Source organism: Fringilla coelebs (assembly GCF_963513975.1).
Source record: "Fringilla coelebs genome assembly, chromosome: 2".
Taxonomy (NCBI): Eukaryota; Metazoa; Chordata; class Aves; order Passeriformes; family Fringillidae; genus Fringilla; species Fringilla coelebs.
Genome location: NC_140029.1, coordinates 70709495 through 70727874, shown reverse-complemented (window position 1 = coordinate 70727874; position 18380 = coordinate 70709495). Strand labels below are relative to the sequence as shown.

Here is an 18380-nt window from a genome sequence, read left to right as displayed (position 1 = left end):
GAAAACGTTCAGTTTTGAATTATTGCTTGGCTGTTTTGCTCAAGGAGGCACAGCCACAATCATCTGCTGGCATTCAAGGCGGCTGCAGCCCAGAGGCGTCCTGGCAGGACTAGCAGCCATGGGCACAGGTTCAGTGCAAGACCATGGCTCCAAGCAGGGTCCTTTGTACTCACAAACCTGACTGACAGAGGAAATTCAGATCTGTAGGAACACAGAGATGCCAGAAAATCAACCCACTTAAATCAGGCGTTTGAAATGCATTAACATCCCTTTCCTTTGGCTCTTGGCTTCAGTCCTCTCTGGCTTTAAGCACTACTGGATGCTGAGCACTGGCTGCAGCAGTGGAGTGGCAAGACAGCTGAAGATGTTTCTTTCCAGGGGTTTCACCAGTAAGGAGGAGCCACCTCTTGCTGCATCCTGCAACAGGGGACACTTTAACTGATTGCAAAAAGAGTTAAGTGTACTTAGAACCTTGGTAGATGAGGGCTAAGGTGGGTAATAGCCACGACAGAAGTAGCTGCTTGGGAAGCAATTTAATTAATAGAAATGTAAGAAACAAAAAGGTCAAGCCTTGCCTCTGCTGTGCTGCATTTAATCTGCACATGTACACAGGACTTCAGCCTCGCGGGTGTTGGTTTTTTTTTCAGCTGGCACATTTCCCCAAACACAATAACATTTTTTAACTTTAGTGGATGACATTTTGTAATATGTTTAAGGATCTGTAATATTTTATGCTTACAGCTTTTTGCTATTGTTGTTCCAATATGGCATTGATGCCGGAATTAAAGTTTAATATGATTAGAAAGCTCAATTGTATAACCAAGGGGTTATACTCTTTATCTATTCTAATCTGATTAAAAGGCTTCTCTTCTGTAGCTTTCCACAATCACTTTACATCAAAACCTGGGAGCAAAGCAACCAGCACTTTGGTTTGTTCCAGATCAAACAAAATACCAAATTGATTCCTTAACTGTGTACTTAATTCCTTACCCTGCAAAGCTGTGTCCAAACTGCAAACACGGCTCGTTTGGCTGAACAGCGGAGCCATTCACTGAGAAAGGGCTGTGGAACCAGATGCCCAGGCTTGCCCTAAGGCTCCACAGCTGCCTGTTGATCGGCAGGGAGAAGGCATTTCTGGTGTTGCTGCCTGGTGGTTTTGCATCACCATGAACTATGCTTTGAGGTAAAAAGAGATTTGGCAGATGAGCCCCCTACTCAGCAGAGGTTATTCTGTGTGCTATGGATCCAGAGTGTTAGCAAGCACAGCTCCAAGACCCGAGTTAGAGAGTGCTCCTGATGTATTTGTATCAACCCCTGCACCTGCACCTTGGAAGTAGGGGGTGGTTGTTCTGCAGAGCACCTCCCTCTAAGGCCTCCCAAAACGGAGTCACCACTAGGACTACCATCTCCCATGGAGGTGAAGCTGGCATTCGCCACCACGGCAGGCTGCTGTGGGATGCAAAGTGGCCTCAAAGCTATTCCCTCTTCTCTCTGAACATCAGCCACGGTCTCTACACCTGCTTGCTGTGGCGAAGCCAGAGTAGGAAAGGTCTGGAAGTCAAGGCTACTACTTGTGGAGGAGAGCAAAGAGGGGCAGTCCCTCCCAGACGTGGTATTTGCCCTTTAGTCACAGAGCAGGCTCTGCCCTTCGATTTCATGCCCAATTCCTCCCCAGCCTGTGATGGGAGTGCTTGGCCCTCATCCCTCCTCATGCAAACAAACTTGGCTTCCTCCACTGAGGAGCATGCTGTTTGTTTGCCTGTGCTTACAACCCACAGACTCCCCCAGCCAGCCTTTACCAGCAGAGCTCAACAACAAAAACAACCCCAAATCCAACCATATTCCATCTCCTCCTAATCAGCTTCAGGCCCAGTAGATGCTGATGCTGAGCAGGCTGTCTGTAACCAGACTCTTGAGCTGATTTGATTTCTGAGTTTCCTGTGTGACTCTTCAGAAGGGATTTCATCACCACTGTACCAGCTGCAATGCATTACTGACATGGGTGTTGCATCCATACTCTGCTGATAGACAGGAGACTTATCCATGTGAGGTATGGCAACAAAGAGAAGGACAATATCAACATGTAGCTAAGAGTAAGCTTTCTTATCAATATAATGTTATTTGAATTGTCCCAGAAGTAAAAAGTCTAAAACCTTCTCATCCTCTGAGGAACATGTAATTTAAGAATTGTTCTTCACTAGCAAGACAGATTTATTTCAGGTGTGACAAGGTCTCTCTCTACGTGTCTACAAAGAACCACTTTTTAGGTAAGTAAGCTCACCTAGTAGTTGCCTGAGACAACTGGGATGAGGATGTTCACTGACCTTCCTTGGCATTACAGCACCTTTTTATTTGGGCCATGTGGCATGTACTGCCTTAACTCTTGCCATCGCTGCTGTCCTGCCTGGCATACACACACCTTTTCAGTCATCAGGATCTCCTACCTTAGTTTGTTAACAATGTTTATGATCCATTAAAACTGCCTCAGAATAAAAGGTCAGGTTTCTTTTTTTAAAAAAGGAATTTGCCTTGCTTCTGATGTTGTCTTGGGTCACGTTCTGAGAACCAAGCTCAGATTTTCATCATATCCACCCCAGGTCTATTATAGAATTTGGAAACATATTCTTAATATATATTTTGAATTCTTCTGTGACATTGATTTTCCCCTCAGTTGTTCATGACTGTAAGGAGAAAGTTTAATGTGGCAAACAAACTTTCTAAATTTCACTTTATTGGCATGCTGTGATACAGAATAAGCTCTTTTACATTCTTAACTGGAGATCCCCAGGGTTGTTTGGAAAAGCTGTTCCTCCCATGAAGTGCCAGCACACAGATGACCAAGTCCACCACCTTACACAAGCTCTGTGCACCTCCCCCTGCAGCAATGAACTCAATCATCTGTCTGTAAGCCAAAACTCTGATGGGCTGGCTCCTACCTCAAAAGAAACACCAGACCTCATAACCTACTGGCAGATGTGGCAGGTTTCTTTTGCATTTCTGTACACAGGCATGGTTCTCTTTTAAAGGAACTCAACTATTCATAACTACTGCAAGGAGCAGCAATATAGAGTCTGGGCAACTTTACTGCAAATCACTGAGAAATTGTTTTTTAGAGTCATTCTAGCATTGCAGACATCTAAGGATAGAGCATCTTTGCCTGCAGGAGATGGGAACTGATAACCAGGAGGCTCAGGTTTCAGCTGTACAACTGATGTTTCCAGCAAGACTGTCTCCTTGCATCAAGTCTCTGCTGTGAAAACATCCTCCAGCTGATCAGTACCAGCTGGCTTGGAGGGGGAAAGAGGAAACACTACTTGTGGCAAAGTACCATAATGCACAGGTCTTACCTCCACTTAGAAACATTTCTCAGTGCTGGGATTAATGGTTAAACAGCTGGTATGTCACCCTGGCAGGATGAGCATACCCTCAGACCCTTATGGCACATTCACTAACTGTAATTTATGATAAATCACGAGAAAAAAAATTATCTTTGAACCAAGTCTGAACCGAGCTCCCCGTATCTTTTGCAAAGAGTGAGACGACACTTCTGAGTTATTACAATGTGTAGAATGAACTTTTATTTTCATTCATCCTTCATTAATACCATACAATTAGATAGCAATATTTGGAAAAAAATTATATTGAAATAATTTAAAACAGAAGGCACAGAAAACCAAACCCAACTATGCTGCTACAAGAGAAAGGGGAAAGATGATTCAGGAAGTGAATTTATTCCAAAGTTTTATCGCTTAGATATTCTGATCAAAAGCTACAGCACACAGAAACAAAACTGCACAGTTTAACCTAACCCATGCTTTTGCTACATTTAACATATAAAAGGAAAAAAAAAAATCTAAAAATATTTTTTCAGGATTTTGAATGAAAAGTGTAATTTTAAAAATAAAACCCACTAAATCTAGTACATATGTCAAAAACTTCCCTAAAGCCTACACACTAAGATGTACTTCACAAAAAAGTCTGCATTAAGGGCAAAGCTTACAGTTAAACACCATCTGGGGATGGGAGAAAACTGGTTCTTAATCAGTTAGAATATCAAATAAATTTGGTGTTTGCTTCAGAAACAAGGATTCTTACTACAGTAATATATACTGGAGAGGACATTCTTTTGTATTTTAATATTATGAAATTAAACCAATACTATACATTACAGAGAGGAATAAAACCATTCATATGAGATTGTAAAATTTTTTTCTTTTTTTTTTTTTTTTTTGCAAAAGAGTAACTTTATTTCTTTTGAAAACAAAGCTGCTGGAATTGATGACATGCGATAATATGCCCCGATATTACACCAGCTAAGTTTGAAAATAAAGTTCATGCTTCACAATTGAAATATGCTGTGACTCTCAAATACATTCTCTGGTAATTAATAATACAATACAGAGGTCATTCATAAAATCAGTTCAGGTTGGGAACCTGGTTTATAAATGAAGCTCTTTTCAAATATTGAGAACACTGACAACACACAGGGTTAGCTCCAGGTCAGCACATTTCTTTCTGTGCTCCACCCCTCTTTTCTTAAAACAAATGGGTGCTTAGCCTGCAAATATCATGGAAAGGCAAAGTCTAGAAGTTACAGGTTGGCTTGTAAAAATATTAAATACAATCCAAGACAAACAGTATTACTGACAACTTAATAGCAGGTGCTCTCTAAAGGAAAAAAAAATTCCAAAATGCAAAAGAGCTCTTTTCAGCATTTGATATCAAGGCATTTGCACATTTGTCAGAAGGTGACAGTAAGAGTGAACTTTGCAGCTTACTTTGCATTTGGACTTGAAATCAAAGAGCTTTCCTTCTAGCCTGCTTACCTGTAAACCATAACATATGGTTTCTTAATAGCTTGCTTTTTTCCCTGGAAATAATTCTCTCATTTAGAAAGTACTAGTCAAAGTATCGTTTCCACACTTGAATAAAGAGAGCTGACAACTACAATAGAAACGGTAAAAATGATCCTCATAAAAATGTTCATCAAAATTCTCTGACATAGCAAAACATTCATTTGTAAAGTAAAGTCTAACACTGCAAGCCATTCACTCAAAGGCGACCTTGGGCACATGAATCCTTGCCAGCATTGCAACGGGAATTACTTCCGTATTTCTCGTGTAGGGTACAAACTCTGTAATATATTAAAGTTTCCTAACAAAGAGTCCAATTATTGCACTTTATAAAAATTCTAGTAATATCAGGCTTTTTTCCTACTTTTCTATGAACATTGATGCCCTGTAAGAAAAATCTGGGGGACCGAGTAATTTGTGATGAGTAAGATGGAATACTTGAATCAGTCCAAAATATGGGACCAAACTGGAAAGGTTTATGAAATGAAGAGATGTAACCTTTGGAAACAGGTTTTGGTTCACAGCAGCAGACAGATGTGTCATTCCGTCACTGACACGTTCTCTTTGCCAGGAAGAGAGGGCACATGAACGTTACATTTATATATCACAATACAACTTGAGGACTTTGCAGAGAAACCCAAAGAACTGCTAAGTTCTTCTGCAGACCCTACAAGCCTGATGGGAAAAGCTCAATGGCAGCCATAGTGGAGTGGGGGTTTCTCTGTGAGCTCGAATATATCTGCATTTGTGTCAGCAATAGACATAGCAAACAGAAATAGCTATTTCAGGATGGCAGAACAGGTAGAGTAAGTCTGAGAAGCCAGTAAAAAAGGAACACACAGCAGTTTTGGCCCTGCTTGTAACCAGCTGTATCAATAGGGAAAAAAAGAGGAGATTTTTGTGCCAGCTATCTAGAAAAAGATGCTGCTTGAACCAAAGCAATTCACAACTCTATATGAGGCTTCCAGGCCAGCAAATCACGGTTAAAGTCACTTTGTTCCTCTGCTCCTTCAGCATGGGAACGAGTGCAGAATGACTCATTCCAACCGTGGATAGTCCGTTTACAGCAACAATCATATCACCACACCTAAAAAACACAAGAAGAAAAAAAAGAACAAAAAAGAACACATTATGAGACCTGCTCTGTAGTAATTAGCACACACCAACAAACTGCACTTCACTGCTGGGGTGGTAGGAGGTAGGTACTTTCCCCCTTTGCATCAGGCTGGAAAGTGTCACTGAAATTCCCAAAGCAGTTCAATTTGAAGTCTGTCCTACTGCTGAAAGATGCCGCTGCTCATTGCAGGAGTGTTGGACAAGATAACTTCTAAAAGGTCCCTTCCAACTTCCAACTATTCTAGGATTAATCTGAAACTAATCTGGGAAATTCCCAAATCACTCTATTTCTATTCTAATACCAATATAGTTCTGCATTAATTACTGACCTGTATACAAACATGAGAAGAGACATATGGGAAGACCTAATGGAGTCAAGAGAAGATTGCATGTGCATGACAGAAGCATTTCTGTTTGTTTGTGTGGATCATAACACATTTACACCAAACATGCCTTTACTGTAGGAGGTGTAAGTAAAGATATTATGGTTACCAACCAACCACATTCCAACTAAGAACCTTGTTTTCAGTGGCTTATGATTTTGTCAAATATAACCATTTGGCTTGAAATGTCCCTCAGCAGATGGTTCAATTGCAGCATCTCTGCATTTTGGATTGGGTAACAGAATTTGCAAGGGTGCCATTTGGTGGCCCTGAGAAAAATGACCTCAAAGGGTTAAGTTCTGGCTTTTAAAACCTCAAGAGAAACTTCAAAAATGCACCTAATTTCTTTCTGTATCAAGCATGTTCCTTCTCTAGACACCTCAGCTTTGCAACTTGAGTGTGTGACATTCCCCAGAGTAGTCAAATGTGACTTGGAGATCAAACAGGACATTTCCTGAAACTGATCCTTCCTCTCAAGTATTGAAGGCACCAAAATGGGCGGCAAAAAGATGCTCTCCTGAGCTTTCCCTAGGGCAGAGCAGAGGAAGAGGGAGCAGAGTTACCAACACCAGTCAAATGTGCACTCAAATGTCCTTCTCTCCTGAACCAAGGAACCCCATCACCCAAAGTGCTACAGTTCACTGAATGACATCTCACTCCCACAGCCTTTCTGAGGAAGCCATTCTACCTTCTATAAAATCACACCAGGCAGATAATGTAAGCAGAAAACTGCCTAAACTATTGAACTGTGAAGTTATTTATTCCCTTCCTCTCCAGCCTAACATTTAGATAATTTAAACAAAACAGAACGGCTTTAGAAGAAACCTGCCCCACAGTAACTCCAGGTGCAGGTTCTAAGGGGCTTTCCCATGTAGATGGCCCATTTTTAAGTCTGTATTTTCAGTGGAACAGTACATTTGAAAAGAGAGTGCTACACCACATTATCACACAAGAGCATATTTTCCATAGGTTACAAGGGGGTAAATGTGACCATGATAATTCTTCCACTCTTCTTAGGAATGATGCTTGAATTCCTATTTGTGTAAAGACTTCTAGTTACTAAATCCCTAATCTGGAATTATTTAATTCGAGTTGAGCTGAACTGAGATCTTTAACTTAATCCAAACTGTTCCACAGTTACAAAAAAAGAAGTAATTTTATGTTCAGCCAAGTTATTTTTTCATTTATTTATTTAGTCACTGAACTGAAAAATCAATTACTGTCAAGGCTCTAGGCATAAGTACATTCTTTTCTTAAGTCACTTTGTAAGAAAATCTGCATGTAAAAATCATGCCACGAAACTTCAAGTTGTATATTCTTGACTACCACCTTCACAAAAAATCAAGTTTATGAACAAGAGAACAACCCTTAATGGGAATTTTAAGTCCTAGTTCTGAACTAATCCTACACGAGGCTAAAATGTGTATCTGGATACTAAACCCGGGGGCTGCAGCCAAATGTAATGTGTAAGTAAAATCATACAATCTTTAAGGTCAGAAGGGACCTCAGGAGCTCTACAGCCCAACCTTCTACTGCAAGCAAGGTCAGCTGTAAGCTCTGGCCAGGACTCTCAGGGCTTTACCCAGTAGTCACAGAAACCTCCAAGGGCAGAGACCATGCAACTTCATGCCATTGCCTGACCATCCTCAGGGGGAAAGAGTTTCTCCTCATAACCAATCTCAAGCTCTTTAGTTCAATTTGTGCCTGCTGTCACTCATCCTCTCACCCTGCACCACTGGGCTCTGTCTCCTTGGCAATCTTCAGGTAAGTACTGCAAGGGGCTGCTGGCTGCCCCTGAAGTCTCCTCCCTGTGAAGCAAGTGCTCCAGATCCAGCATCCCAGGGGCTTCTGCTGAACTTCCTTCATTTATCAGTGACTTTCCTGCCAACTAATGACAGGGTAATGCCATGGGGACTTGGGTCCTTAACAATCTCTTCAGAAATTTTTATCATCTACTTTCTTGCCCTTCTATTAAAGCAGTAGCACCCATCTTCAGCATCAGTTTCCAGTGCCTTCAGAAGGCGATGTGAAAGCATAAAGCAGTTTTGCCCACTTTGCAGAAGTGAAGTTCTAACCTTTAGCTGTTTTATAGGACGACAAAAGCTAGCTAGTTCTGCACATACACAGTGCACATTGTCTCTTGGCCTAAAGTGGAGTTCAACAGGGAGGCAGCAGGTGACATCAGCAGTACAGCTGGAGAAGATCACAGGAGATGCCATCTCCTCTGAGATGCCCCTTCCCCAGGGGAAACACCCTGTTACTTCCCTGCATCCCACTCATCAGGGAGGCAAATGCACTACAAGGCTGCATGGTCCAGCAGCCCAAGATGCTACAAGTGCATTTCCTTAAGCAAGTAGTTGCATGTAACTATTTAAAAGTGGTTCATTATTGTTGCTTTTATTACTATTTTCATTATTTCTCCCATTGCTACTTTGGCTTACTTTAATCTCCCATCAAAGTAGGCAGGAGTTCCAAGAACAATGGTTTTAATGAAGAAAGGCTGGTTTGTGTGGTTCTCCTCGTAGCCACCGACGATGCTGAAGCCCCAGCTCCCCAAATTGCTCCGCCGCAGCACCACGTCATGGCAGCTATGCAGGCAGCTGGGGAATGGAAGCACAGGACAACAAGAGAAAAAGCCATGTATGGTTCTACAGTAGGCACAGCATCTGCTATCTCATCATTACCACTGTGCTAAGTGTGGGTGTGGCAGAGAAGGGGAGGGATGGTGATCAGACCTCTGTTTCTGAAGTAATTTTGCAATATTCAAATCAATTACCAAAAAACCCCACAATTGAGACAGAAAAGTGTTTTAAAATAAGTAATGCAGTGCTAGAATAATTACTTAAACACAGTTAACTCTTCAAACTGACAGTAATAGAACTGCATTTTAGGGATTCCACAGGTGGCAACAATGTGGGTGGAAAATCAATACCTGATGTGTTCAGTCTGCAAGTCAAAAAGGCAGAGCATTTGTCTTCCAGCCCCAGCGAGTTTAAGCTTTTACTACTTTTAAGTAAAAATTAAAAATCCATGCACAATCTTCATTACCTCTATACTGATTCATCACCAGCAATGAAAATATAAATGACTACCCATTTTATTACACAGAACGTAAATAATTCAGATCACACTTCACTAACTATATGTTATCAGCCCTAGTGAAAAGTAATTCTCGCCAGTGAAGTTGGCAATGACTGTAATTTTAAAAATAAACAGACATAGAAATCAATTTTTCAGTAAGAAGTTACCAAGTTCTTTACGGTTTTTTGGCACTGCTTTAAAGCACAATGCATAACATAATGTTAGGAGCCACACACGGCATCTGCAGCACGAAAGAAATAAACCACTAGGTAGGAAATAAACTGCTGCTAAAGCATGAAAAGGAAGTATATTTACCAAAACTGAGAGCCATTTATTGAGATTACTCATTAATACTTAATTAGAAGATAAATTAATTGATAGTTAAACTCAGAAAAAGTGAAACCTCTGGAGGGCCAATGCATGGCTGTGTTATCTTCAGCTGCACTCTCCTCCCAGTCTGTCTGGTTCGTGTTGTGATTTTACACTTTAAGTACAGATCTGGTAAATCCATCAGAGGGAAAGGAATTAACCTGCATGCCCTGACTGAAGTTAACAACTCTACTAGCTGCAGGAGGAGCTCTTCTTGATAACAAGTGATGCCAGAATGAGATTATAGCTGCAGCCTCAAGAGAGTGGGAAGTACAAATGAAGTGATGTCCAACAGATTGCAGAGTAGTTAAAAGGAGGGAGCTTGCTGCAAATCTCTAAGAGTTTTTGTGTTTGGAAGAGATGGTAGTGGATTCTTGAAAAAAAAAACCAAAACCAAAACCAAAAACCAAGGTGAGCCTATAGTTACACAGCTACAGTCTTGGCACAGGACATGCCAAGAGTCTGTCAGAATGGCCAAAATCTGATGCAATATTCTGAAGTTAAGTATTTGGCCTCATAAACTTAGGTAGCAGACTAGCAAAGAGACAGATGGATATATACTTGGTGGTTTTATTAGTAATTTCTCTGATTTTAGATATTCTATAGAAAGTTACAGTACAATTAAATAATAAAAAAGATTGTGTCTGAACAGAAGACTCCACATGGGTAGTTACTATGGTTTGTGAAGGGATAAAACCAGTCTATTCATCTTTGGTTTCCTAAGGAAACATTGCTCCTGTTCACAGCCCACTTTCTAAGCACACTGCCAACTGAATAGTCATGATGGCCAGGTAGAAGTAAGGGCAGATGAGCTGCAACTAGGCAGGTCTCTGCTTCTTGATGTCTCTTGCAGGACTTAGCTTAAAGCAGCTAAGTAAGTACCTAATTGATTAATTCCGTACCTTGGAAGTCCCAGCCACATGACCCAGGATGGTGACCAGCTGGCATCATATTCATTCTCACTGATGGTACTCAGTTGTTCTTCATCAGCCTGGGGCTGTTCCTCTACAATCTGGACTTCCAGGGCTTTCAGGGCAACTACTGAAGAGGCAGCACTAGCCTTCAGCATGGCCACGGCCTCGCTGTGACTCAGGTTGGTGAGATCAATCCCGTTGATGTTCAGCAGCACATCACCTGTACAAAGCCGTGAGGGAGAGCATGTCAGTCTGACAGTCCTGCCCACCCACAGCACCTCCCATGCCAGGGTCTCATTCCATACTGCAGTCTTTGCACCTGAGACAGTCTGAACTAACAGACTAATAGTTCTGAAGACTTTTTATTGTCAGTTTGAAACTCTAATGTATTGAGCTTCTATCAAATTGGATCAGTGTAATTTATTTCCACATACACACACACCAAATACTGTGACTCCTATGTATAATGCCCTGAAAATCTGAAATAGAAATTACTTAAGTACCTTACCAGCTTGGCTGCAACTGCTACTGCAGATGCCATGACACAACTGTTTCCAGATGAGGATTCTGGATTCACCCTAACTTTAAAAGTGAAGGAAGAGTGATGGCAGGAACATTGCAGACACCTCAAGGGTAACCAGTTATTGTATACAGGTGAGGTTCCATAGATTGTTTTAATTCATCTGGTTTTAATAACTTGTTACTTGGGAGAAGAAAATGGAATTCAAAAACTACTGGAAAGTTTGGTACAAAATTCAGTTAATTCAAAGAAAGAAAAGAAACATCTCTACAAAGCTAATCTAAACAATACCAAAGCCAGAAAAAGATTTCCACAATTTTAGTTTTATGTTTTTTAAAAAGCCCCAGGATGTAAACAAGAATATTATTAACTATCCAGTGGCAGACTATTTTTTCACACAATGTCTCACCAATGAAAGCCAGAAAAAGCAGAGCAAAAGTGCAAACACCTGGATCACATTTGGTATGAGACTCAGTTTTTGAAAGGTTTTTCCTCCCAGTAGCTTCTTCAGCTACTTTAATGTTACACAATGAAAGAACAATAGTGATTGTTCTATCAAGTGTGTTTTTCATAGTAGTACAGAAAAAGAAAGCATACCTGCTGGTGTGTGGGTGTAAATCTCCCTTTCTCAGAAACATAGAAGGATGCTCCCACACTGTTCTTTTAAATGTACAATCTGTGAAGTTTTTTCCCTAAATTTCTTTCCTGAAACATTCTGTAATTCTGTGAACTGTGAATCACAGAAATCCCATAGGCAGTCTCTGATTCACATATGACATAATACTTTTTAATCATCAAATGCTTTGCTATCCATTATGCAGGACTGCCTTCATCTATGCTGAGCCTAATCTCTGCCTCCTCATTCTCTTTTACAAAGCCAGGGAACAAGGACAGGTGTTGCAGCACCCCAAAGACCAGCAAACTCATGATGTCCCAGAGGGTAAGAAAGCTTTTGGGAACCAAGATTAACACTGAGGTAGTTTCTGGGGCAAATTTTGTGTGGGTGAGCTGTGGTCTGTCATCAGAGCTTCTCTGCTGTTCAGGTTTTATACCAGGGAGCAGAGATTCCTTGGACAGAGATGTGGTACAATCCACTAAATCATACATGAAAACAGGAGGTATCTGCATCACAACAGACCCTCAGCTCAGGGGATTACCATCAGCTTTAAAGAATTTAACCACACATTTCCTGATCTTATGCACTTCCCCTGCTATCATGCTGTAAACATCCCCTTCCCATAAAAGGTGAAAGTGCAACACTAAACACTGTATTTCCATTATTAAATCACAAAGAAAAGCATCCATAAGCATGTTCCTACAATTGTGAGAAGAGTTTTTGACACCACCTGATTCCAGAGAACACAGTGATCAAAAAGCAACCAGAGGCAGCCATGCCACCAGGGAAGCCAAACCCCACCTCGTTTAATCCTGCCGTCTCTTGCCAAGCACCCGTGAGGCTGCACACTTGTCACAAAGATGGGCAGTTCGCCACTTTTGCTGCCTCTGCCTCCTGCCACTGTCATTCCCAGAGATTCATGTGGCTCTTTTTTCACAGTAATGTGCTTTTCTTGGCAAGTAACACACTGGGAGAGATCCTGTTTAATAAGGATAAATAACATTGTTAAAACTAAGGAAAAAAACCAAGCAAACCAAAAGTGAAAACCAGAACAAACCAACTAAGTACACCCCAAAGCCACACTTTGGCACTTAAACAGAACAGTTTAAAAGGACTAAGTAATGGAAACCAGCTCTGGCTGGATTTCTTCTAGGCCAGATTCCTACCCCTCCAAAAAAAACCCCCAAATCACCAACAAAACCCCCCTGGATGTAGATACTTAAGCACAGATAGAAAGCTTAAAAAGGCCTATCTTGAAATCTCACTCTAGTTTTTCTTTACATCCTGCACTGGAAGAGGCTAAATTTTAGGACTGCACTACAAAACCATATGGTCAAAAGTCTGGAGACAAACCAGATAAACATCTTTTAAAGTCTCGGTGAACATCATTACTTCATTTATCAGTAGAATATGTCCCAGAACTACAAAGAAGCTCTTAAGAAATGAAAACATGTGTTTTCATGATGACAGTAAGAGAGTCTTTAAAGCCCTTATGCATCATGTTCTTTTTTGCAGCTGGTATGTAGAACCTCCCAGAGCACAAGCTAAGGCCAATTGATGCTAATGGCTTGTAATGGGTACCTTGGGCAGCCTCCCTAATGATTATAATGAAGACTGAAGCTTGAAACAAGAAGAGATCCTATATTAAATTTTCCAACAACTGAATGATGAAGTTCAGCCTGTATTTAGCTCTGCTCAATAAAAAAAATCTAAATCTAAATCAAAGTAAATTTTATTTGCCGTAGCCTTTCCCTCAGGTTATTAAGTAAAAGATTCAAACCACTGCACATACACCTGTAGTAGCATCTTAAATTGACAGAATACTTGCAAGGAATCCAAAATTATGAAAGAAATAAGCTGGGATATTCTTCAAAATGTGTGTATTTGTATATCATCTCCTGCCTTCTTTTGGAAAATGACAACATTGTCTTCTTTGACCTCCAATGCCATGTGCTCCTGACTGGCTCTGCACCTCACATACACATTAATCCTGGAAGTAGCTATATGTAAACACACCACAGTTTATAAAGACAGTTCATTTCTAGGGCTTCAGGCTTCAGGACTGGCTGCTGCCACACAATAGAAACATATTTTAAGCCAAAAGGCTTTAAAGCCAACTGCAGGTTAATGAGAGAAAGATAAATGATACAAAATATGAGAAATATTACGAGAATATGTTCACTTGCTGTTACATGAGACTTTCAATTTTAAAAGGGCCCACAGATGGCATTGATCTGTGAGGGAAATCCACTCACCCAACTTTGGATCAACTGCGGTAAGAGCACAGCTCATGCTGGCACATGCAAACTTGCCTCAAGCTCTGACATCAACAAACTAATCACTGTGTGGGTATGGCCCAGGCTGTAGCCATGGTATACAGGAGCCTCACCTTTATCCCTTAGGAGGAAAACAACCTTCCTAGAGACTCATTTGTTCTCTTCTGAAATGATCCCCACTTTTAAAAGAAAATACTATCAATGCATGTTAGTTATCCCAACAGAAGAATATGACGCTACATAGTAAAGCAAACAGAGTGGACAAGTGGAAAGGTGGATTTGTTGACACTTGATGTGTCAACATCACAATCATTTCACAAAGTCAACTTCTTAAGAGTGAGAAGTTGCATTTTTCTAATTACAAGCACAGGCTCTATTTTAGCATGTCTTCCAAATAATACTAGCTTCATGAAAGTCTCTGCATTTTGCCTTTCTCTCCCTGCTTGAGACTCAGTAGCCTTGCAGCCCGGACTGTTGACTCATGAAGGAGATGACACATCCCTCCAACATGCTCTTTATAAGCTGGATGGTGGGCACCTCACGTCACACAGCAACAAAAAGTATACCAATCTTGAATGACAGCCCTTCCATGCAAGAGTACCAGCCACTGTCTTAGACAAGGTTTAACAACTACAGCTGTATGAACTCACAGAACTTGCTTCTTTCACTATAGTCAGCAAATCCAAAAACATACTGAAAATCTGTGGTGTATCTTTTGTTCCTACTCCACATGTGATGCAGGACTTGAGAACTTGGAAGTTATCATTTTTTAATTAAATCAATTAAAAAAAAATATAACCCTTTTTTCTAGCTTTGCCTTGCTACCCACACTAGCACATGAGTAAACCAGTATTTTTTTCTTTCTGAAGGAGAAGCACCAACCTTATGTGAGTTAGGTCTGCTGTGAAACAGCTGCTGGGACTGGTGTTGGTGTGAGTTGCTGTTGTGAGTCCCGGTGTCTCGGATAATGCTGACTGTCTGTGACTTCAAGGGTCTAGAGATGACCAAGTTCACTCTCTCCCCGCTCGCCTGGTGAATACATTAGGTCATCAAACGTCATCAAGTTTGAGAGGATATTGATTATTAGAAAAGGAGGAAAACATACAACAGTATACAAAAATTAAGAAACCGAAATTACAGTTCCCAAGATCGTCATTATTTTAATTTTACTGCAAGGAAAACTCTTGAAATGATCCCTGAAACAAGTATTTACTACTCCTTTGTATCAGAGTTGTCTGTGTGGTGCTTTAAGTAAAAATGACTGCACTATACTGCAGGAACATACTACTGGTATATTCCAACTTTCCTAAAAACAAAGGTATTTTCACCAACCTCCCATGAGCAGGAAATAGCAAAGTGCTGCATCTGTTTCCTTACAGACTGGGAGAAAGGCATGGAGTAAAGGTTTTCCTGTGGCAACACAGATGGGTCATATGTCACATTGCAACAAGTTCTGGGTAGTATTTGTGTCCAGGACATAACCAGACATTGGAAATAGCCCTTTTCTGAACACTCAGAAAATGCTTTGTACCATGCAGAACTTATGGAAAACCTAAATTTGACTTCCCAGCTGCTACCTGTTGACTCTAATGTCTGACAAATTACTTTCTTGTTTGAACTCAATTCCATGCACAGCCAAATCAACAAAAAACAATGCCCACTTCATAGAGCTTACTGGGAGATTAAAATACAATACATATATAAATACAATAATAATAATCCTCTTTTTTTTCTTCTTCCCTGCTAAGCAGTATGCTACAATAGACTACTCTCCTTGCTACATGAGCTGTCTTCTAACCTTCAGGCTGCCTTCCAGGGAAGACTAATGCATTTTTCCCTTCTGAGTAGGTGAAGTTCATCTGGTAGGTGCCAAAGCAGATCCTGCTCTTCACTCTTATTTTCAAAACATAAATCACTGTAAATTACATTGACACAGGCTTTTAGGCCTCACACAAGCTGTTTTGTCTGGGAACAGGCTCTAGAAATAAAGCCAAACTAAGGGCTCAGGTAGGGAAAGCAAATTACCTGTATAACCTGAGCGGCGAGCTCCGGCGTGCCGTGCTTCAGGTCGTGCCCATTAATGGCCAGCACGCGGTCATTACTGCAGAGCCTGCCGTCCTGAGCAGCCAAGCCCCCTTCCAGGAGGTCGAGGATAAAAACGCCCGGCTCGTCCGTTCTGCGCACCAGCTTGATGCCGAGCTGCTCGCTGGAGTCGCGCTTGTGCAGGGTCACCTGGAAGCTGTCCTCGCGCGCGGAGCCCGGCCCGTCGGCGTGGCCGTGCGTGCGGCTGCCGAACCGCCGCTCCCGCAGCACCGTCAGCTGCAGCACCGAGCACGGCTGCGACAGCACGGCTCGGGCGTGGTTGTGGGACACGTTGCTTATGTCGAAGTTATTCACCTGCAAACGACAGCAAAAGAAGTCGCAATGATGTTTTCGTACGTTAAGTCCTTTCCAAAGTAAATTCACTCGCTGCAAAACCAGCCTTGCAGCAATATACATGTCTGACTTTACTAGGCTTCCTCTCTTGTCCTTCCATTTTTTCCTGCAAACTCGCATCGGACGTTCAATCTACAAACTTATTTTTAGGTTGGAAAAGATCCTCAGCATCATCAAGCCCAAGCGTTAACCCAGCACTGCCAACTCCACCACTAAACCACATCTCCAAGTTCCACATCTACATGTCTTTTAAACATCTCCAGGAATGGTGATTCCACCACTTCCCTGGGCAGCCTGTTCCAGTGCCTAACAACCCTTTTTGTGAAGAAAGTTTTCCTAATATCCAATCTAAGCTTCCCCTCACACTATTTTAGGCCTTTTCCCACAAAGATGACAACACGTCCCCAAAAGTGAACAGCCTCTGCCATCACAGGTCAAGGTTTTTGTCCTCCTTGTCTCCTATACTTGTCTTCCTTAGATCTTTACATTGTTTGTTCTCCAGGAAAAGAACACGGCACGTGCTTTGAGTGTCAAGCCCAGCATCCCTTAAAACTGCAAAATAATAGCTATGAAAAGAATGCATCCAAATCTCTGAAAGAGGCTTGTGTCTTACAATATGCAGTACTTTCATAATGTGAAAAAACATTTTAAAAAAACTGAAGTCAAGAATAATGAATTTGGTTCATTAACACAGTAAAAAAAAGGTAGTTGTACTAATTCTCAAGTCTTAGCATGAACTTAGATTTTCCACAGATTTCAAGTAGACCAGAGCTTCAGACTTATAATCTGTATCACCCAAAATTCAGTCGTAAATGAAAAACAGATTAAACTTTCTCTACCTAAAACCAAAAATTGTGTTTGTTATACAGCCCACTGATACAAGGATCAGTAATCTTCAGTCATTTCTTGCACTGTAAAAATAAGAACTGACAGTACAATGAGATTTGGTAGAAAAGAGAAGTATGACAAAAATTCAGCATGAAGGCTGTGTTTGCCTTGTTTGTAAGAAAGGATTCAAAGTCAACATTAGAATTTCATCCTTAGCCTTGGTGGAGGAACCCCTGCCCCAGATAGAACCTAACAACAAATGGTCTATACTGATTGATGTGCCTTACCTAAGCCTTTTAACAGATCCCAGTGCAACCTAAGTAAGTAAAACCAAATATGCAGCTTCTCACCATCTAATAGCAATACTAAAATTATAAAAATATACAAAGCAATCTATGTATAACAGCTGCCACACTTACATCACACGTCTGAGCTGAGGGGCTCCCAGAAGCCTGTGCTGAACCACTTGGCTGTGGTGGTTTCCAATGGTGAAGGAGGACTGCACCCTCCCTGAGACACCTCCAGCCCAAAACCCAGCACAAAGCCACGGCTGCTGGCAGCACCATGAGCTCAGACAGAACCATGGTGGTGTCCTGCTCTGCTACTGCCCTGAGACAGGCTGTAACCTTGGGCAGAGGGAAAAGAGGCATAGCTAGGAGAAATAACATTTAGAGCTGCCTCCTGCAAAAACCACTAGGGCCCATCCATCAGAGCCCTTAAATTAAATTAATTTTTATTTTGAACTGTAGCTAGCTAAAGTAAATACATAAAATATGTGAGCACTCAAAGGGCACAGAATAATATATGCAATAAAATGTAATTCTTCTTTCTATAAGGCAGTTTAAAATTTCAGAACAAAACAGCCTCGGCACTTATTGGGGAAAGAGATTCTCATTAGGACATGCTTCACATGAATTACAGTCTCAGTCCAGCACAAAAAAAGACACAATTTGTAGAGCACTTTGAAATTGTTAGGCACCTATCTGCA

The 18380-nt window shown here is 41.2% G+C and overlaps 1 protein-coding gene across 2 annotated transcripts in view; it reads right to left on the bottom strand.

Annotated features, from left to right (window-relative positions):
• Positions 1 to 3609: 3609 nt before the first annotated feature.
• The window catches only part of LNX2 (ligand of numb-protein X 2), a 58721-nt gene continuing 43950 nt past the window's right edge, over positions 3610 to 18380 (bottom strand). For both annotated transcript variants that reach the window (XM_084227240.1, XM_084227239.1), the window contains 6 exons: positions 16154 to 16525; positions 15011 to 15157; positions 12654 to 12831; positions 10705 to 10936; positions 8794 to 8952; positions 3610 to 5940 (listed from right to left, as the gene is read on the bottom strand). In XM_084227240.1, coding sequence (XP_084083366.1) covers positions 5805 to 5940; positions 8794 to 8952; positions 10705 to 10936; positions 12654 to 12831; positions 15011 to 15157; positions 16154 to 16525 — 1224 coding nt within the window. In that variant the 3' untranslated portion in view covers positions 3610 to 5804. The remainder of the gene's footprint in view (positions 5941 to 8793; positions 8953 to 10704; positions 10937 to 12653; positions 12832 to 15010; positions 15158 to 16153; positions 16526 to 18380) is intronic.